Source organism: Myiozetetes cayanensis, unplaced genomic scaffold, assembly GCF_022539395.1.
Source record: "Myiozetetes cayanensis isolate MyiCay16 unplaced genomic scaffold, myiCay2020 scf27, whole genome shotgun sequence".
NCBI classification, from domain to species: domain Eukaryota; kingdom Metazoa; phylum Chordata; class Aves; order Passeriformes; family Tyrannidae; genus Myiozetetes; species Myiozetetes cayanensis.
This window is the reverse complement of record NW_026087488.1, coordinates 7,763,598-7,784,439: the sequence shown is the minus strand read 5'-3', so window position 1 is coordinate 7,784,439 and position 20,842 is coordinate 7,763,598. Positions and strand designations below refer to the sequence as shown.

General features: G+C 47.9%; 1 protein-coding gene across 1 annotated transcript in view; it reads left to right on the top strand.

The window, feature by feature from the left end:
* Positions 1-20,842, top strand: part of MYBBP1A (MYB binding protein 1a) — a 52,431-nt gene that overhangs the window by 3,434 nt on the left and 28,155 nt on the right. The window contains exons 6-23 of the mRNA XM_050321960.1: positions 28-218; positions 511-678; positions 833-950; positions 2,141-2,430; positions 3,121-3,228; positions 3,824-3,949; positions 4,480-4,683; positions 5,321-5,429; positions 5,817-5,904; positions 6,904-7,055; positions 7,741-7,830; positions 8,502-8,630; positions 9,352-9,516; positions 10,536-10,693; positions 11,513-11,647; positions 12,866-12,971; positions 14,889-15,020; positions 16,882-16,950. Coding sequence (XP_050177917.1) covers positions 28-218; positions 511-678; positions 833-950; positions 2,141-2,430; positions 3,121-3,228; positions 3,824-3,949; positions 4,480-4,683; positions 5,321-5,429; positions 5,817-5,904; positions 6,904-7,055; positions 7,741-7,830; positions 8,502-8,630; positions 9,352-9,516; positions 10,536-10,693; positions 11,513-11,647; positions 12,866-12,971; positions 14,889-15,020; positions 16,882-16,950 — 2,538 coding nt within the window. The remainder of the gene's footprint in view (positions 1-27; positions 219-510; positions 679-832; positions 951-2,140; positions 2,431-3,120; positions 3,229-3,823; positions 3,950-4,479; positions 4,684-5,320; positions 5,430-5,816; positions 5,905-6,903; positions 7,056-7,740; positions 7,831-8,501; positions 8,631-9,351; positions 9,517-10,535; positions 10,694-11,512; positions 11,648-12,865; positions 12,972-14,888; positions 15,021-16,881; positions 16,951-20,842) is intronic.

The following is a 20,842-nucleotide window of genomic DNA, read 5'->3' as shown; positions in this document are numbered from 1 at the left end:
TGTGCTCTCACCCTCATTCCTGTCTAGGTTCCTGAAAGTGTTTTTGAGGAGGTCCTGTTCGACATCTTGCAAGGTGACCTCTCTTCAGCCTTCACATCTCCAGAGAACCTGCACCTTCTGCTTGTGGGCATGAGGAAATTCCCTGGTGTTCTGAAACCTAAAAAGCTGAAGAAGCTGTTTGGCTCACCTACGGTGGTAAATGAGGAAAATATTCCCAGGTAAATTCTTAAATAAGGAGCATTAAACCCAACACTCTTGTCCTCTTGGCTAGCAGTGAGGGAAACGTGGCTCTGATTCTGATACCTGCCTGTGTTTGCCCCTGCAGGTGCTGTCAAGGGCTGGGTGTTAACTGTTATGCAGGTTCCTCAATTATAGCTTTGCCACTTTCCCCCAGGAGACACAGCCTGCAGCGCTCAGGAAATGTTCTGTGTCCTTCAGCAGGATGAATTTGGCCTTCAGCAATTCCCCTTCCAGGCCAGATCTCTCACACTGTTTTGTTTCTTCTCCTAGACTTGTAGAGCTGCTGAAAAGTGCTGCCAAGTCTGAGAAGGAGGACAAGAAATTGCCCGGTGTAGTGTTTGACTTGCTGCAGGTTGCCCTGAAGGAAGGTGCCTTTGAACTCTTCTGGAACGAAGCTGTGGAGAACGGGCTGTTGAAGGAGAAACCAGGCCCCGTGAGGTTTGTTTTCACAAACCCTGTTTGTTGGTTGCTCTATTACCTTTCTTGACCCCAGAATTTTTTGGCTGCTCCACCGCTCCCTCTCTGTCTTACCCCTGTGTGTGGCTTTACTGCTGTGCCTCAGCCTGAGGGAATCTGCTTTGTTCCCACCCAGTTACATGTGCTACCGGTTGCTGGGCAGTGCTCTGCCCCTGCTGTCCCTGGAGCAGCTGCAGGTGGTTCTCAGAGGGAAGGTGATGCTGCACTATGGAGAGCACGTGATAGCAACTCAGGTAGGTCTTCTGAACGTGCTCATGCTCATGCTTGTCCTGAGCAGGAGTCGTCTCTGCCCCCCTCCAAGTTTCACATCATCCTGTATGAAAAAAGGTTTGTGTTGTTTTAGACCTTGAACTCTTCCTAAAAGCAAGGTTATTGGATGACCACTGGTTGCAGTGGACTGGATATAACTGTAATGTAATTGTTTAATTGTAAATTCCTATTTTAAGGGTTTTGAAGCTGTTCAGCACTGCCCCACCTGCTTTCATTGCTGCTGCTGAGAAAGCTCTAGGGCTGGAGGGAGCAGAGGAAGGGCAGCCCTCAGCATATTGACAGTGTCAGATGTCATCCTTTAGCAGTCCCTTTGATTTTGTGTGTCCAGAAGCTCCTTTTTGTCTGTCATTGTGCTGGGGGTTGCATGAACTTTTGAAGGCAAAGACAAAGGGGGACAACTCGTGCTTTTGTTTGTCCACGCTTGTTTCCATAAGCACAGCTGAAGTTTAAGCACAGCGTTGATTCAGAATCAGATTTTGGAACTCCTCTTCCTCCTTCCCTCCTGGGAAGCCAGCAAACAACACAGCCCTGTTATAAAGGGAGGAAGAATATATTGATAAAAACAGTCTTTAGCTCAATTTTTTGTAGTATCATAATCCCAAACCTCCTCCGTGGGCCCCAACATCATTGCTGTCACTTGGGAGAAATAGGACTGTGCAGTCTTCCTCTTCTGGTGCCAAAGCAGCAACAGATGTGGGGGTTTGCTCTGAAAATAATGCTTGCTGTGGTGCCTCCCTGCATGGCCCATAGCTCTCCACTGACTTGCTTGTTTTCCTGTTTCTTGCTTTTTATTCTCGTTGCACAGTGAATTAAGACTGTGTTTTTCTATCAAAAAAATACATTCATTTAGTTCCTGTCTGAAACATGCAAGTCCCCTGAAGACAATGATGGACTGAGTGGAAGGAGAAACTCCTAATATTGTTGATGATGAGAAAATAGAAACTATCTTAGTTTGAGTTTGGTTTTGGTTCTGTGGGTTGGTTTTGTTTTGGTCCGTGACGTGGGTGGTTTATTTTGGAATGCGAATACTGTTACCTTGTACTTCCTTATCCCTTCCAGCCCAGGCCATTCTATGATTCTGTGATAAGTCCTTGCAGAGCCACTCAGGCTGAGTGGGAAGTTCCTAACCTGCTTGTTGGATTGTGTTTTTCAGCTTCCACAGGCATTCAAGTTTGCTGCAGAGATGGAAGGCTACATAGATAAATTCCTGAGTGACTGTGACGACCCGGAGAGGCAGCTGGCTGTGATAATGGGCTTCTCTACCCTTACCCATCAGGGGAAGCCAGTGTTGCTGAGTGCTTCCAGGGTAGTCAGACACCTGCAGGCAGCGGCCTTGCAAAAATACGTCAGCTGGCTCAAAGACATGTTCCTCAGGCCAGACTTGGACTGTTGTTTGGACTTCTCAAGTAACCGGCAGAAACAGAACCGGCAAAACGCAGACGGGTGAGTGTGTGGGTGATGCTCCTCCCTCCCTCTGGTCTCTGGTGACAGCAGTTGCCTGTGTGGAGTCTGGCTTGGACAGACAATTGCTGGTTCCATTGCCACGAGCTGACAGTTGTTGGTTATTTCCTCTTTCCCAGAAGGTTTAGCCCCAGCACCTGGCTCTTTGCTGGGGTTCAGTTCTGCAAATAGCAAACACAGTGACAACCAGCCAGCCTGACCAAAGCAGGCTGGATCACCAAAAGAGCCTTTTCTCTTCTTCTTCTAGCCCTGACAACTGCCTTGGCAAAGATGTCCAGTAGCTTCCTCTTTCACTGCAGCTTCTCAGGTCTTTGTAGAAACTGTGCCTCTCTTTTATCTGTGAATCCAACTGGCCTGAGTGCCAGTGTGTCTGTGTGTTACCTGTGTGCCTACAGCCTCACTCCACTGGCTGCTGCAGTTCTTGAAGAACTTTTTGCTCACCTGCAGTCCCTCAGTGGGGTGAATACACTGGTTTTTTGCATAGTAAAAAGCAAACTTGGGAAGATTATATCTCCTGTAGTACCCGTGCTCTTGTACTACATAATTGGCTGCCTTTAGTGTAAAGCCTCTAAATATCTGAAAATCACCTCTTGCTGCAGTGGATTGTGTGGTTTGTGTTTGTTTTGGGATAGTTTTCAAACTACTTTATTGTGTCCCCTTCCTTGTTCAAAGGGCACAGCACAAGACTGGTCGATTGAGAAGGTGGATCATGCACAGACTGGTGAACATCACTGAAAGTGCATTGAGAAAAGAAGAGAGCCTTGTGATGGACATTGCCAGGTGAGGGTGATTTAAAGACACACATGCTTGGGATAATTCTGTTCAGCTTGACAGAAGTATTCCAAGTAATGACACCACCAGTCCGCATGGCACCAAGCAAATTCAGCAGTGGAAATACTCCATAACATAGACCATTTTGGGCTAGGTTTTGTTTTCAAAATACCTTCTGCAAACCTGGAGTAACCTGTGTCATAAGTAGTTAGCACTTAAAATTGTTTTAGTCCCATTTAAGTGAATTTTCCGTTCCTACTTGCCTAAGCTGCTTGAAGATATTACTTGTAATATCAGGTCTTGGTAAGTATTTATCTGTCATTTAGAATGTCTTGGAGAATATGACCCAAATCTATGTGAGTATTGTGTGGCCTCAAGTGCTGGTGCTTCACTTTTGTGAAGTCCCAAGTATTTTCTCTCCTCTCTCCCTTGTGTACCTCGAGGAAAGGGTCTTATTGTAAATAGTGGCTTTTTTCACCATCTGGACTCCCTTGAATAAGATCTGGTGAATCTGTGGCACTGTTTGGTTTGCACACAGGGGCTGCTGTTGCTTTGTTATGACCAAGCTGGGTCTTCATTTTGTTCCTGTTTGTGTCTGTTCCAGGTTTTGCTTCTTCCATGCCTTCTTTGTTGCTAAGAAAAAGACTTCCCAGATAGGTGAGGCGAGTGTCCTTCCATCAGAACCCCTGGATGAACGGGATCACACTGAGACAGAAAACTACTTCTTTGGGTAAGGATTTGCTTGTGTGCTTTAAGCCTGCAAATTTCTCTGCTTTCCTGAGGATAAGATCAGCCTGTGAATGGCATGGCAAAGGTTTGGAGTTGCAAGCTGCTACTGGAGCATTTCTTTGAGTCCAACACTGGGGAATGGCTTTTTTTAAGGAGGTCCTGGATGGATTTTTCAAAGATCCATGTTTGGTTCATGGCAAGCCTGCTGAGTATTTGTGTGATGATCAGGTGGGTGTGGAGCTCAGCTCAGACTGCTTTTTCCCATAAGATTTCCATGGCCTTTGCTGCAAGCTGGAAGGAGAAGGATCCCAGAGAGCTGGGGGGTGTGCTTGGGACCACCGAGACAACGAGCTTAGCACTGCTGAGCTTGGGCACGTGGGAGGGTTGGAACATGGGCCCTGTGAATCTGGGCTGCAGAGAGTGACCAGAGCTCTGGGATGGGAGTGCTGTACTGGTGGGCAGTATTTTGGAAAGTGGGAGAAGGCTGCCTGGTTCCTCTGACAGTAACATGCTGGCTGTTCTAATTCGCAGGTTACTTCAGACTTTGAACACCCTGCCTGTTTTGGGGGACACAGCAAAGGCTGCAGCCCTGAGGGAGAAGCACGTCCATGGTGTGACTGCAGATGGGAAGCTGTGGATCTTTCTGCTGGTTGAGTATGCCAACAAGCTGCTCTCCAGTGAGCATGTCAAAGCTGTGAAACCTTTTACCAAGGAACAGAAGGATATCTGGGAGAGGTGAGAGGCTTGGGAGGCTGGGTGTGGGTTTGGTGAGGTGAGCAAGGTGGAAAAGCCCTAGTCTTGGTCTCTCTTGGGGCCAGTAAAAGAGAAATTGTTTTCTCTCGTCCTCTCCTGTTCTGGCTGCTTAGCAGAGCCATTCACAGGCAGTGGCAGGTCTTTTTCTTCCCTTTGAGTATCCTGCACCAGTGGCTGTGTTTCAGAAGGCCTTTCTGTTTCTCACCACCACATTGCTTTCTTCCTGTTCCTTCTGTATGTTAACTGTGTGATAATCATGTCCTTTTCTATTTTTGCTTGTAGTCCCTCTCCAAACATGATTGTAACTCTGCTTATCTTTTCTCCTAATAATGACTGTACCAACTTCTCAGTGACTCTTTTCTGAGTTTCATTTTCCATGAAGGTCTAGGCCTTGGCTGTGGTGTTAGGAATCAAACCTGTGCCCAAGTGCAGTTTTTTATAAGCCACACTCAGTAAATACTATTTTTGGGTTAAGGTTGTGTGCTCTAAGTATGTCCAATTTCAGTAAATTAAATCTTAAGTACACCAAACAGTACTACATGTCGTGCTTTTAGTCTGCTCATAAGAGAAGGTTTGCTGCTGTAATTGTGAGAAACTCAAGAGAGCTTTCTTTCTTCAGAACACTTCAGGCTGTGAAGAATCTGCAGAAGAAGGAAAATAAATCAGACAGTGCCAAAGTTGGTGCTTTCCAGCAGCTTCTGCTTTCGATGGCCATTCATCTTTTCAAGGTAAGGCCTCTGAAGAATATTTCTGTGGTATAAAACAGGCTGATGGTTGGGCTTTCTGAACACTGAGCTGGAGGGTTTCTCTGTGTTCTTCCACAGCCTCTGGCTTCTGAAAATGGGCAACTGGCAGCTAATAAACTGTGATTCTTACACTGACTATGGACATGTAGGGGGCAAAGCTTGACCTGAGCATTAGTTTTACCCTTGGTTTGTTGCTGAGTGGAGCAATTTTTACTTGATTTCGTGTTTTCTTCTGCAAAACAGTTGTAGTAGCTGGTTGTAATATCTGTACCTATTTAGAGTGGTCCTTAGATTTGGAGTAAATTCCCTCTGTTGCTGATGGTAGTGGGGAATTCTGAGAGTGTCTATTGTCTGCCTGTGATCAAACAGAATCAGCCTGAAACAGTGGATGTTCTGAGCGACCTCCTGAACTGCACAGAGAGAGCCTTCAGCAAAGAACCCAAGAAGAAAAAGACTGGTGAGCCTTTCCTGCAGAAAGAAAGGGAGTGGGGTTGTCAGTGGCCTGTGAAAAGGCAGAAGATGGCAGTTCTGCATGAGTGGTCCTGATTGCATTGGTTCTGGCTTGATGCACTTACCCCAGGGGAATCCCTTCTCCTTCGTTCCCTTTCCCTGCCTTTCTGAGTCTCTCTCTATCTGCACCCTCAGTGGGCTGTGCTCCTGGCTGTTTTGGAAGGGATTGCTGAGCTCCAGAGCTGGCCCAGCATTGTCCAAGGTAGTTCTTGTTCTGCTCTGGCCAAGAACTTGCCTGAAGTGATGGATCTGCCATGACAAAACTCTGGGCTCTCCTAATCCCTGGTAGGCCTGAAACACAATTATTTCACAGCTCAAGTTCTGGGCAAACTAAATGTGCCCTCTGTGTAGATACAACGTATTTGGTGATTGAGGCTGGTTCTTGTTTAGGGCCTGCAGAGCCCCAGGGTTGGGACTTGACCAGGAAAGAACTTGGCTTGGCCTTTTGGTTTCCTCTCTAACTGTGGTCATGTTCTCCTGCAATCTGTGTAAATCAATTTGAGGATACTGTAAAAATGAAAGCTCTGATTTTATTGTAACTTTGTTGTTTGTAGATCAGGATTCCCAAACTTTTGGACTAGTGGACAAGTTTCAAATGGCCATCACTTTTCATGGGCTGCTGTGACTCCTGATTTCATTGGAAACACTATATATTTTGCTGCTGATTACTTTAATGTGGCTAAATAGGTGTCACACGACTTGCAGAACTGCTAGTCTAAGTAATGGTTTCATGAATAGCGGGTTTTGTTGCGTTGCAGTGGCCAGAAGACCATTTCAACCATGTTTCTCCCTCTGGTTTGTAGCCCTCTGCTCTGTGTTGCTGAGTGGGTACTTTCAGGAGTCAGCTAGAAGGGCAACCTTTTTTTTTTCCTTGGTGAATTTTTCTGTAGTTCCTTATTGATGTGCCAGTGCCCCTTCCTGTCACTGACTGTTTGTTCCTGTGCAGACAACTCGGAGCCAGGATGGGTTGAGGTGATGGTGGAAATCCTTCTCTCCCTCCTTGCCCAGCCCAGCCTGCTCTTACGGCGGATTTCCAAGAGCGTGTTTGTGTGGATTTGCCCAAATCTGACCAAGAGGGGCTTGCAACTGATCCTGGATGTAAGTGAGGCACTGGCAGGGCATTGTACTATTAACCTCTCTCGTCCCTAACAGATGTACAACCATGTCTCTATTCTGGGATTAAATTAAAATCTACTTGATTTACAAAATGTCGGACAGCGTGTGCTACTGAATTCGAAATGCACCTTAGAGAGAGTTTTTGGGTTTTCTTTGTTTGGTTGTGGGGTTTTTTTAATGGGAGCCTGAGATCTGTGCATTCTGGTAGTTTTAGGCTGAAGAAATTCCTGGGTCAGTTTATATAACTAGATTTTATATGTGAGTATAAATGGTAACAACCTTTTTCTAGGAAGGTTAATCTTAGAGGTGCCAAAAATAAGTGGCACTAAAAGTCTGAATTGGTCATATCACTGAGTAAGGTGGGGTCTTCTGGGAGAGAAATATGGATTGGCTGTCAGGTACTTTATGTGTGATATTACCCAAGTACTTCATTTGTAACAAACCAAGGTGTGCAATGTCACCAACCCTCTGCAGTTTTCTCCACCTTTTTTGTAACTTATAGAAAGAACTTGGCATATTAACAAACAGAAAGTTAATGCCCTTTTGTCCTGTTTCATTATTTAGCTGGTTTACTGTGCTGAAATTTGTCTGTTGCACACAAGAAACGTGTCAAAACAAAACACTGAAAAAACACAAGTCCCTTTTTTTTTTTTTTTTTTTTTGGTAGGTTTTTGACCCAAACCAAGAGGAAAATGAAGAAAGTGCCGTCGTCGTGATGGAAGAATCGAACAAAAAGACCCAATCGGCAAAGGACACGGTAAATTTTTGTACCATGGCCAGTGACAAATGCTCTTCAGATCTTCACTGTTTAAAGATCATACCTCATCTGTGGTACTTGACTTAATTGCATTTCTCTGTCGTGAGGAAAGAGGCTGTTGCTCCATTGGGGTTTGTTTTAGAGGTGCAGCACGTGGATGGCTGGTTGGAAGTGCAAGTTTGAGTCTCTTGGGCTGCTGGTGTGGGTGTGGCTGGTTGAATAGGTGGCTTTCAGAGAAGAATTGGCTTTATCTTGGAGTCAACACAGGCCCCTCCTTTTTGCAGCCACCGACTGAATGGTGGCTGTGATGCACAGCCAGCTGAATTGCAGGTCTCACGTTTTAAGAACTGCAGAGATTCCAGCCATAAAGCATTACAGGCATTAGCAGAGAGGAGAGAGTCAGATGGGGGCTGTTTCCTCAGATGTTCCTTGGAAGCCTCTCTTTGATACTTACTTAATATGACAGACAAATCTGTATTATGTTCTGCTTTTAGCTCTTGTGAAGGCCTGTTATCTCGATATCTGAGCTGTCTTTACTTGGATCTGAGGGCTGGAAGAACCACAGGGGGGTTAGGGGAGGCTTGAGGTTTTATTTGTGAACAGTGACACACCTGAGAATGGAGCAGGGCTTGAGGCATGGTGGGGTCAGGAGATGAACTTTCCATCTGCAGGACGAGGAAGGGAGTGAGGACTCCTCGGATGAAGACGACACTGACAGTGGAGATGAGGAGGAGAACGAAGAAGTCGATGATGATTTTCGCAGTCAGCTGATGAATGTTCTCCAGGCGGGGAATGCACTGGTATGTTTTCACTGCCTACCTTGGTACAGACACCAGGAGGTTTGGGGTGGTGAAAGATGATCTAATAACCCGCATCCTGTCTGAACTCATGCAGTGACAGCCCCGGCAGCCATCTCTGTGTGGCACTTGAAGCAGGAGGTCAAGACCTTTCAGTGAGCTGTGGGAATAAGTCACTTGTTCTTTTATTTATTGTTAAAATGTCCTGAGCACTTTAGCTTGTCTAGTCTAGCCTGACACAGCTTGTGCTCCTGCCTCTAATAAATGAGATTGATGTGAGCCAAAGCACTAAGATACTGTCCGTGATGACTGCATTGGCTGGGCTGTGTGAAGGAGTGATCCCAGAAGGCCACTCTGGAGACTTCTTGAAGCAGCAGTAGAGTTTGGTTTAATGATTCTGATAAAGGCTGCAGACATACCAACATATGAACCTCTTTACTGAAAGAGCAACAGCACAGAGGGTCTCAGGGTCAAAACCTCAGCCTCTTCCCTCTCCTGAATCCTTCAGTCTACGTGTTAGTGCTGTGCAGCCAGGGTTACCTGATCAGAAACAAAATCAGGATTTCTCACGGGCCTGAGAATCTGTCTTCCCTCCCCACCTTGGTGTTTGGGTTTAGAGGTATTTACATCCCTCCTCAAATCTGGTCTTGGCTGTGGTTTTCTCTCCACTGTCTTGTTGAAGTATGTGAGTTGACATGTTGTTTTTGTATTCTGAAAACAAAAGGGAGGAGATGGGAGTGACGAAGAGCTGGATGATGAGGCTATGATGGCTCTTGACAAGAACATCTCAGCCCTTTTTGCGGAGCAGCAGAAACGGATCCGGGCAAAAAAGGATGAGAAAGACAAGATGAGGAAAGAGAAGATCCTACGGAGAGATTTCAAGGCTAAGGTGGGAGAGAAGTGTTTGGTGTGGAGACTCTGGCTTAGTAGCACCTTAGTTGAAGCCTGCAGCGTGCCATGAGCTACCTGACACTGAACAACTTGGTCATTTATGTATGTCATGAGCTCCTGGAGGCTGGGACTGGATTGTTCTGGCTTGGTACAGCACCTGGCACAACACTGTTGTGGTCAGTGACTGGGGCTTCACAGGCCTGCTTCAAAAAAACCACCAGTGCTGTGCTTTCAAAAAGTGCACCATGGCTGCCATTTACTCATCTGAAATGCTTCAGTTTGTTAGATCCTTCCCCACACCTCCCCAGTGGTGTCTGCTGGTTTTTGTGAACTGGACAGGCTTGATGTTCCTTGGTGTGACTTGCATGAAATTCCTCGGGCGATTTTGCAACACAAGCTTTTTTTTTGGCTTGTTTTGTCGGTAAAATCAGGGATTGTGATGAAACCCCCGGTTTGTTTTGACTGTAATGCTGAGTTCAGGCCACCTGGTGTCAGCATGGACCGCCTGGGATACTGGGGCATCCAGGGACAGCTCCAGCTGCTCCCAGGCAGAAGTGTCTGGAGTCAGGTTAACCAAGGTGAAAGCTGAACAGTGGTGTGAGCCAGTGCCTTATTTCCATTTCCATTCAGATGCTGTTCTGTTAAAGGGCTGATTTTATGCACTGCGCTGTGTGGGAGTCAAGAGGAGCTTGCAGTTGGTGCTAAGAGAGACCTGTGCCAGGTTATAGTGACTGCAGGTCTGGCCAGGTGACAGTGATTCTCATAACTGCTCTTTCTAGGTGGTGTCACTGCACAAAGTAGAGCTGCAATCAGCAGACAACCTTTAATCTTTAGTTGCAAATTTTTCATTTTCAGTTTCTCGTGCTCTAACAGGACAAATGATAGCAGGAGGTGCACAGATCTCAGGTGCAAATTGCTTTCCTCAGCCCATGCCAGCCTGAAGGAGCTGCTCTGGGTAGATCCATCTTGTTTCCCTGCCTGCACTGGTTCTCATGGCAGTAACTCCCGTGTTTGCAGGTGCTGGATCTGATTGACGTGTTCCTGATGAAGCAAGCAGAGAACCCCTTGGTGTTTGATATCATTGAGCCCCTGCTTCAGCTGATTGAACAGTGCATGAGCTCAGGCTCTGACAAGCAGGAGGTCGACTTCCTCCGGAAAACAGCCAGTATCTTCAAGTAAGTGTCCTTAGACTTCCAGATAACACACAATGGCTTTTGATCAACAGCAGTGGTGTTGATTGAACCCCAGGAATTGGTCTTTCTAACACTGAAGGCAGTTGTTGTGTTTATAGGTTGTGTAGGATTAGATTATCAGCACCACACATACACACAGTGCTTAGTCATAACCTACAGGAAAGGAATTAGGATCTGGGTTTCTGGTCTGAGGGACTGCAAGTGTCAGACCTGTCAAACCAGGTGGAAACCTCAAGAACAAACACTGGTACTGCAGGCACGGTGCCCTGTCGCTGAATATCTCCACAGGCCTCTGACCCCTGAGTCAGACCATGCAACAACTCCCAAGGTTTAAAGAGTGGCAAAACTCCCCACGTGTTTTTATTGAGACAGACAGAGTGGAAATTCTCTGTTCACAGCCAGAAGTGAGGGATGATGCCAGCTAAACAGACATAATGCCTGTGTGTATCATGAGTTGTCATCTGTGCTCCACTCTCTGACAACCTCACTGCTGCTCTAAAGCATTTTTAGTGCTGCTCTCTCCCCCCAGTTGAGAAACAGTTGTGAAGTAACAAGGTTTGAGGCAGCAACCCTTGGTGGGAGCTCTGAGGGAAAATCAACTGAGAGGCCTAAATAGCTGCTTGAAGGTGAAGAGCAAGTGTCCTCATCCTTCTTGCCACAGCAATGTGCTGCCCCCACCTTACTATTGCTTGTTGTGACTCCCTGTGTGTTGGGTTTGTTTGATAAGCTGATGAGGGTTCCTGGCCTGGTGTTCCCAGAGCTGTGTCTGTAGGTGATGGGTTTGTTTGTGGTGCCCCGCAGGAACTCGCTGTGCCGCAATAAGCAGTACTGCAAGAGAGTGGACACCCTGCAGGAACACGTGCACACCTTAGTGCAGAGGCTGGTGAAGAAAGCCTGCAAGCACACTGACTCTGCAGTGGCTCTCTACTACTTCAGGTGAGTGTCCTCAATGTCCTCAAGGAGCATCTCTGGTGCTGTGAGCAGGTGTGATGTTGCACGTTGAAAAAGGTCTGAGAAGCAAGAGAATCCCTGCAAGCTTGGTGCCAGCACCTGTGTCTTACATGAGGACTAGTCAGTCCTGGCAGGCTGAAGCATTTTCAAACAGATGCCTGTTTTTTGTTGACCATCTTATATGGACTCTGTAATACAGAAATGGTCTGATACAGCTTTGCTGGTGGTGGTGGGAAGTGTTTCCTTGAGGCTTCTTCTGGGAGTAATGCAGTGTGTGCCTCCAGTGGGAGATGAGTGTAATTTCTAGGCAACTTGTGATGATCATTCTGTGAATACAGTGTTTACTCTCTCTATGATAGCACAATGAGGACATTAATGAGTCCTGACTGTACATACCAGTGTTCTCTCCTTTGCTGCTGAATACAGGAAAATGAGGATAAGCCAGATGTGTATTTGTTAGGAAACATGAGTGATCTCGCTGTTCCTTGATGCAAATTGGAGTGCTGTTCACCAGCAGGCTCTCTTGTGCCATGCAGGCAGTTTCAGAAGGACTTTCATACTCAGTCTGGGATTTCTCAAACTCATCTGTGTGTGCAGTGGGTACCCTGTTGCTGGTCAGCCCAGTGCCATGGGGCAGTGTTGGCTCTCAGCACACCTGCCTTGTGGCTGTGCAAGAACTGTGACACTTCTGGCAGCACGGGGCTGTCTGTGTGTGCTGCATGGCTCCCTGACAGCTTCCCAGCAGTGGCAGTCCTGGGTGGAGCTGTGCCCAGTTCATACATTTTCCAAAAGCAGCAGAGTGTCTCCTGCTCTCCCAGTTGATGTGCCCCAGTTCTCCAGCTCACAGCAGCCTGGGCTGGAAGGCTGCACTGCAGCACTGGCTGAGATGTGCAGGCTGCAAAATCCTGGGTGAATGCAGGAGTCCTCAAATGCCAGTCAAAAGCATGAGCTTGAGGAAACCAGGCTGATAGTGAGGATGTCTGACTGTGATGATGGTTAATAAAACATGCAGCCTCCTAAGATTTATTTGTCTGTAAGTCTGGCAAAAGTGGGTTAGACTGAGAGAAGGGGCTCTCTTGGACTCTGTAACCCTCTTTGCTACAGAATAAGCTGCCTGCACCACTTGGGCTCTGCCCTCAGGAGGCTCTGCAGTGGTACTGTGACACTGTGGTAACTGGTATGTTCTCCCCTTTTCTTTTTTAGTGCCTCATTATACCTGCTCAAAGTGTTGAAAGGAAACACGCCATCAACTGGTGCTTCCCCTCAGCCAGGGAAACAGAGTGACAGCAGAGCGAAGCAGGAGTGTCAGGTAGGCCATGGGGCTGCTCCTGAGGATGGGTTTTTTGCCAGGAAAGTGGCATTACCTGATTTTGCTGAGTGGGCCTTGCTTGTTCAGGGTCTCTGGGCCTGCTGCCTGCAGGTACCTGTCTACATGATTTCCATAAAGCTGAGTTCCTTACCCTCTTCTGGCCCTCACCCTCCTGCCTTTCAGTGCCTGCTTGCCCATAGCCAGCAGGGCTGCTGATGCAGAGTGCATTTCACAGGTCTCAGAGCATGGTGACTCTTTCTACTGTTCAGCCCCCTGCAGTCACCTCCACTGCAAACCCAGCAAAGTAGTGTTTCCACCAGCTGACCTGATACTTGCCTCTGAACCTCTCAAATTGAGTGCAGGAATTAATGCCCTAATCCTGTTGACATCCTGTGGGGGAGAAAAATAAACAGGGCTACCTTGTGCCTGGTGAAGGCCTGGAAATCACACCCACTGAGGTATTATTGGAGGCTGAAAAGACAGCCAGTGTTTCTAGGGCTTAGTGAGAGGCTGAGAGTGTTAATCCAAGCAGCTCTTGTGCTGTGCTGGCCCTTTCTGGAAACAAAGTGGGAGAGCTGTGGGGAATGTAAACAACGTACTTGATGCTGAGGCTGGAGTGAGATGTGCTTCACAGCCAGCATCCCTGTGCAGCCTCACAGGGAAGGCTCTTATTCCTGTGGGAACCAGGCAAGGACAGAGCCAGCAGCTGATGTTTGAGGGAACTGACAGCTCGGTTCGTGTGGTGCTGCTGGTGCTGACGCTGTGTTGAGGCCAGGAGGGTTTTGCAGTGGAGAACCAAAGGTGTGGTGTGTTTCCAGTGAACTGTGCTTTGTGAGCGTAATTTGGAGCTTTTCAATAATCGGGAAAGTGGAACTAGAGCAGAGCTTAGGGTGCACTGGCCAAATGTATGGGAAAACTGTAGAAGAATTTTTGTGTGGTAAGCATATGCATGGGAGGAGAAATCAGTTTTTTCCCCTACAGATGTGTCTGTCAAACAAAGGCTAAGTAGAGACACTCAGATGGGAAACTGAGGTCACATGCCGTAAGATCCATGTGCCCTGTTCCACTTTAGCCTGTGTTCAGCTGCAGTAGCACTGGGAGTTTGACCTGAGAATGGGACACCACATTAACTTGCCATGGGGCCATGGAAAAATTCCTTGGGCACAGGTTCACAAAAGGCCCGTGCACTGTTGTGAAGATCACAGCTTTGGGAAGATCTTTCTTCCCGAAGAGCTGTAGCTTCCCTGGCAATACGAGGTCAGCAACACTGGGGTGTGATGCTCCACACTTGGCTCTCTGTTCACTCCTGTGTTTGTTTAGATCCACATGGCCTGTGCAGGTCTTGGCTGTTTGCAGTGTCTGGGATCCTTGTTCCCCACCAGAGGGGGATATTGGAGCATGGACAGTGTTCTGGGATTGCTGGATCCCTGATCACAACTAGGGCTTGTCTGCTGAGTCCCTGGAGTCCTGGACGTAGCTCCAGGTGTATGTAGATCTAGATACTCACATACACTAATATCTGCAGGTTCCAATAGCTCTCCAGCTGAGAACCCATGTGCACAGCCCAGCCCAGCTGCTGCAGGATGGCCTGGGAGTGCTCTGTGAGCCTGGTGTGTTAGACATGCCCAGCACAAACCTAGAGCACGGCCCCCACGCTACCTGCACTGTGTGTAGTCTTACTGGAAAGCTGTGCTGCCCTTCACTGACACGGTCATACTGCTGGTGGTGCTTGGGAGAGCGTGTTTGGGGCCACTTGGTTGTTCCTTCATGGTTCTGTGTCATGTCATGTCTCGTAGTCCTCTATGATATAAACTACTCAAGAACAGCTGTTGGAAAAATCGCTGTGCACCGATAACAATGAATTTCTTCATCCTTGTGTTTCACTGGGAACGTTTTTGTTGTGATTTCCCCCCCCAGCTGTTGAACCCAGGCTGTTTGGATGTGCAGAGGGTGGCTGTTACCTACCGCCAGGCACTGACCCAGTTCCTCAGCAAGCGGAACAGTCCCCTCACGTGCTCCATGTTCCACGATCTCTTCAAACGCTTCCCGGTGAGTCTTGCTGACCTGTGTGCTGACTGTCTTCTGCTGGCTGTGACTGTAATTCTGGGGGAAGGAGGGAGAGAAACTTCTCCACTTCACTGTGGGCTTTTAAACTGCTGTGAGGCTTTATTGGATCTTCACCTGCTCAGACTCTTAGTGCTGCGTGTTTTAACAGCAACACTGCAGAAGGCCAGGATCTCATTTCTGGTTTGGGCTGGGATTCTGCCTGGAGAACGCAGGTGAACAGAAAGCTGCTCTTTAGAGCTTAGCATAAGAAGCTCTCATTTTTTTACCAGTATTCAAGACAATGTGGATGAACAAGTTTTGCACAGAGGCAAAATGGGCCAGCTTGTTCAAACAGCCAGTGTAGCTCCTGTCTAGCTCTGCTCTGTCTGCTTGCTCAGTTTCTCAGTTTTCCTCCAAGAAGGCTGAGGAGTGTAGAGACTAATTGGAATCTGATCTGCAAGCTGGATGTTCAGGCAGTGTCAGTGTCTGAAACGTTTGAGGTATTTCCTTCAAACTTGACCCATGCCCAGGGCTGATCTCCACTGTGAGGACAGCCAGTTTTTAAGGAACAGGCCTTGGGCCTGAATGTCCTACAGTCCTTCAGGGATTTTTAGGTCAGAGCAAGCCAGAGGCAGTTACCAGAAGCCCTTTCTCAAATCCTTTTAGGACTGATGTCTGACTGAGGGTGGGAGGAGATGTAGGTTTGTGTAACTGGGGGAAGATGCTTTCAGATTCTGAGGGAATCCATCCAGGACAGAAATCTTCTGCTTACCAGGTTTCTTAGGACACCAGCCCACAATGCCACCCATGTAAGTTTGTGAAATGGGAGAATGGCAGGGTTGGGTGCTGCCCACACGAACAGCAAGCTTAAGATCCCATGTGCAGGTCTAGAGCCTGTGGGTTCCATGTGACTGTTCCTTGAAGAAATGTCTTTTAAAATCACTACATCCACACATCTTTTAAATACTGCCAGGGATGGTGACTCAGTCTCTTCCCTGGGGAGTCTGTTCAATGCCTGACAACCCTTTCAGTGAAGCAGTTTCCCCAATATCCTGCCTAAACTCCCCAGCACAACCTGAGCCCATTTCCTCTCATCCTGTCCCTTGTTCCCTGGGAGCAGAGCCCGACCCTCCCTGGTTCCCCCCTCCTGTCAGGGAGTTTGAGAGAGTGAGAAGGTCTCCCCTGAGCCTCCTTTTCTCCAGGTTGAGATCCCCCAGCTCCCTCAGCTCCTCCTCACATTTGTTCTCCAGATCCTTCTCCAGCTCTCCTCCCTTCTCTGAACACGCTCCAGCACCAAAATGTCTTTCTTGTCATGAGGGGCCCAAAACCAACCCCAGGACTGAAGGTGTGGCCTCAGCAGTGAGCACAGAGGGTGATTACTGTTCTTGTCCTATCATAAAGGAACAACTGTAGGATAGATAACCTGTCTCCAGGGAGGCTTTCCTCCTGACACAGTTGTTTCTGACCACTTTAGCGGGTGGTTTTAGGTGTTTACTGAGGTTCTCCAGTGTATGGAGAACTTGGCACCTTCTCCTTTGCCTGGGACTGTGCACAAAGTGAACTGACACTGCCAGGCAGATGCAGACTTTAGTCATCACCAGGCAGAACACAGGAGGTGAAGTAGCTGATTTTTCCAAGTGAAGACTTTTGCTGCTGATTTTTGTTGTGATCAAGATTTCACTCAGGGCTGGTGTGAGCAAAGCTGTTAATTTTCTAATAAGCTGTTGCTGATCTCTGGGCATTTCTCCTTCTCGTGGCATTTTCTTCTCACTCAAGAAGCTGTGTAAAATATAAGAGTGTTTTGCTGGAAAAACAAACCTGTCTGTCAGCAAAGCATTAATAAGAGGCTGTGTCTTCCTTACAGATCATGTGTAAGCCATTAGTGGATACTCTTGTCGAGTTTATCACAGCGGCAGCCAGGCAACATCAGCAGGTAAGAGTGAAAGTAAACAAAGCTGTATTAAACTGTCAGTCAGAGAAGTCACTTCATCCTGGCAGCTCAGATGGTTCTTAATATGCTTATTATACGTCCCTAGGGCTGCCCAGTTTTGGAAGTGGCTTCCATGGGGGGAGGAGGTGCAAATACTGCCTTGCTGCTTCAGGTGTGTGACTGAAGTTGTGGAAGGGCCTTACATATTCCCAGTCACCGGGGTCCTTTGGTAGCACCTCCTTTCAGAACTGCCTGTTGAGGCCTGATTGTGGTAGGGGTTGACTCCAGTCACTTATTCCTTGATTACTTCCTTCTTGGGAAGATGTTCCTCTGTGTAAATGGAGCGTGCTGTAATCCCTGCCTCCCCAGGCTACCCCGAGGTCAGGTTCTGGAGCCTGGCCTGTGCCTTGCCAGCTGTCCTGCATTTTCTAGGCCATGTGCTGCTGTGTGGAGTTTAAAACCACCTGTACCACAGATCCGATTTTTGATGGTTGATTGCATGTGCCTGACTAACTCAAAATTAGTGGAGCCTTATCAATAAAACATTGCAGGGTGAGTGCACAGCTCAGTGTTGCTGGAGCAGGGAATGAGGCCTGTCTGGATTTTCCCTGCAGGCCAGTAGCACTGTCTCACACTTTCCCACCCCCCAGCTGTACCCTGTGTCTGTCCCCTGCAGAAGTGCATCCTGGATTGATCTTTCTGTTTCATAAATAGCTGTTTTATTGTTTCTGATCACTGGAGGGAATGTGAAGGGTTAGGTGTGTGTTTACAGTAAGGCTGCTCTATATTGTCAGGGTAAATTGCATTTTAGACTGTTCTACCCAACAGGAATGGCCTTGATTTAAAGGGAAAAAAAAAAAAGTGTGAATTAAGCTATTAATAATTTCACTGGATAGAAAAAAGGTTGTGTTACACAAATAACAAACAAATTAATTGTAAGGCACATAATTGATCTCATCCTCAAGAGACCAGAACAGCATCCTAAGCAGACAGCTTCATTATGTGGGTATCTTTGCTTCTCCACAGGGAACAGCATTGTCCTTCTTCCAGGGCTTCCAGAGTTATCTGCTCGAGCTTTGTTTGCAGAGTCTGTTCATCTGTGGGTGGGAGGAGCAGGGGAGGACGTGTGGTGTGTGTGGGAGCCGGGTACAGGACATGGATATGCTGCTGTTCAAACAGAGGTGACGTGGAGGGCGAGCTCTGCAAAGCCTGGGGAGCCTGGAGTGGCAGCTCTGCAGTTCTTGCACACTGCTTCCTTCTCAGGAATTCTGGCTTGCTGTTGTCAAAGGTCTGATTTGACAGGTCTTCAAGTAAATTTTCCTACTGATTCTCAATGCCAAATGTGCTTTGGTGGTATCAGTAGTAGGGAAGGAGTCAGGCTCCGTGGGTGTATGTGGTAAAAGCAGGGGGATAACTTCTCCCTGGCAGCCTCTGGGGGAATGAGGTGGAGAGGCTCAGATATCAGAAGGGCTGCCCTAACTCAGAGTCCTGAAGACACCCAAGGTCTCATGATACCTTGAATTTGGCCAGCCATGATGGTTGAGGGGCCAGTGGGCTAATCTCCCATTGTCAGCCCTGAATACTGGCTTCTAGACATTAAAGTAGCTCAGTCCCAGGGACAGGAGGTTTAATTTCCCTTCTTACAGTCCTGTTATTAGTGCTGATCGTTCTGGCTGTGCCTCCTGCATCTGTATGGACAGCTAATCCCACTGTGATCCTGCCTTGGCTCCGCACATCCCTTTGGCAGGGCGTCCTCGGGGCCATGCCGGGTGGGGAGAGCCGTGCTCTGCACGGGGAGGTGGAGGCTCAGCTCTGGGCAGGTGTCTCCTGTTGGCCTGGTTATGAACCCTGGGGCTGCTGGCTGCTGTCCCAGCCAGCCTGGGGGAGGAGGAGATGCACCTTCAGGTTGTTTGAGGTAGTTAGGAGCAAAAAGAAAAGTGGTTCGTGAGGAGGATGTAAGGGAGCGGTGTTCCTTCCTCCTCACCCCACATAGCTGGGGGTTTGGGGGAGCAGCATGGAGCCAGAGGGTCTTGGTCACGTCTCCTCTCAGCCAGACTGGTCCCTAAGTTTTTAGGGCCTTTAAGGCAAGATCTTGTGGCCACTGGCATACCTGCCCAGCTTCTACTTCAGGGGGGCTGTGCCCTTGCTGGGGCCTCTGGTATAGAGTCAAACCTGATCACTGAGTGATCACCCTGGACAGCTTGGCCGGGGTGATTTGCAGAGCACAGTGCACAGCAAGGCCTGGACCTGCCTGGGCTCTTGTCAAGAAGTAGCAAACCTGAACTGTGTGTGCATTGTTCCTGTGCCTTCTGTTGTTGGCTGCTGCAGGTCTGTCAAACTCAATTTCTGGGCAGCTGTAACTGGGAGAGGCTCCTCTAGGAAATGCAGGAGCTGTTCAGATGCTGCTCAGCTGGCACTGGCTTGGAGAGAAGCAGTCTGGCCTCTCCAGCCCCAGCCATTTGTCCTGGCCCTGGGGACCTCACTGTCTGCCTGCTGCCCAGGTGTTCGTGTGTTTACGTCACAAAATGGTCACGAGGATGATTTCGCTGAAAACTTAACCTTCCTCTTTCACACATACTTTCCCCCCCCTCCTTTTTCTGTCTTAAAGTGAACTTTAATCAATTCACTGGTCTTGCTCAGGGCACAGGGATAGTCAGTTGAGGGCAGGAGTGGCTGGGTGAAAGCTGTGATTTATTTCTTCAGAGACAGTGCTCATTAACATGAAATTATGGCTTCTGTGAAGTCAGGGCGAGAATATTGGAAAGCAGAGATTGCCTGTGGGCTCTCGGCCGTCGCTGTTGACTTTGGCAACTGGGTCCAGCCTTTCTGTGCCTCCTGTCTCCCTCAGCTGCTCACCTCTGGAACCTGGAGAGCATCAAACCCTCAGCAGCAGCGCTGTGTCTGTAATGACAGAGGTGTTCATAGCTGTTGGATGGGTGTTGCACGCTTTTCTGGGAGGTGCATTTCCTTGGCCTTTGGGTGATTGCTGTAGAGGAGGGTATTTTGGAGATACCCAGAGAGTGCAGCTTGATGCAGAACTTATTAAAAAGGAAGCTTTAGCATAAAATCTTTAGGTAGTGTGACTGACATGGTCAGCTCTTTGCCACTGTTCCTACACGCCTAAAGCAGCTGGGAGGTTGTTCAGCTCCACGTTGAAGTTAATTTGTGAGATAAAACGAGCAGCACTTTGGGGGCTGAGAGCTCTCAAGGCAGTTTTAAGCTCCCAGTGTTTGGGTTGGTAGGTTTTCTTAGCACTGAGCTCAACCTGTATAACAAGTTTTGAACTGGAAAGGTGAATTTGCAATGGTCTTCCCGAGACCGAACTGGAGACTGAAGCTTGTACATGGGGCCAAGTTCTGCTCCCCTGATGCTACTCCTGGAGCTCAGGTACCTGCAGGAGACAGTAACACAGCAGTTTCCCTGGAAAAGGAAAGAGATGGAGAGATTGGAGTCATTTGTGAGTGGGGGAGGGTTGTCATCCCACCCTGAATTCATTTAGTACCCGTTTAAACCTGTATATCAGAAGATACAAAGTGAGGATCTGTGTGACAAAGGACATGTAAAACCAGGACATGTAAACCCACCTTGTTTCAGGCAGCTCATGCATCTGAGCTGGACTTCTCACCTCTTGTGAGACCACACTGACTGCAGGACTCTGTGAATCATATTCTGCCACTTCAGATGCCCTGTGAGCCTGGCAGCTCTGAATGCCCAGTGTTACCAGTTGGCTGGCCTGGTTTCAAACTCTGCATTTTGTGTGAACTCAAGTCCCAAACGTGTCTAAGTTAAAATGCTGTAGGGTTTAAAAAAATGAACATACTAATGTTTGGATGTCATTCATTTATTGAACTGAGAAACCTGGTGGGTTTTGTGGAGATCTAGGGTGAGGGTTTTT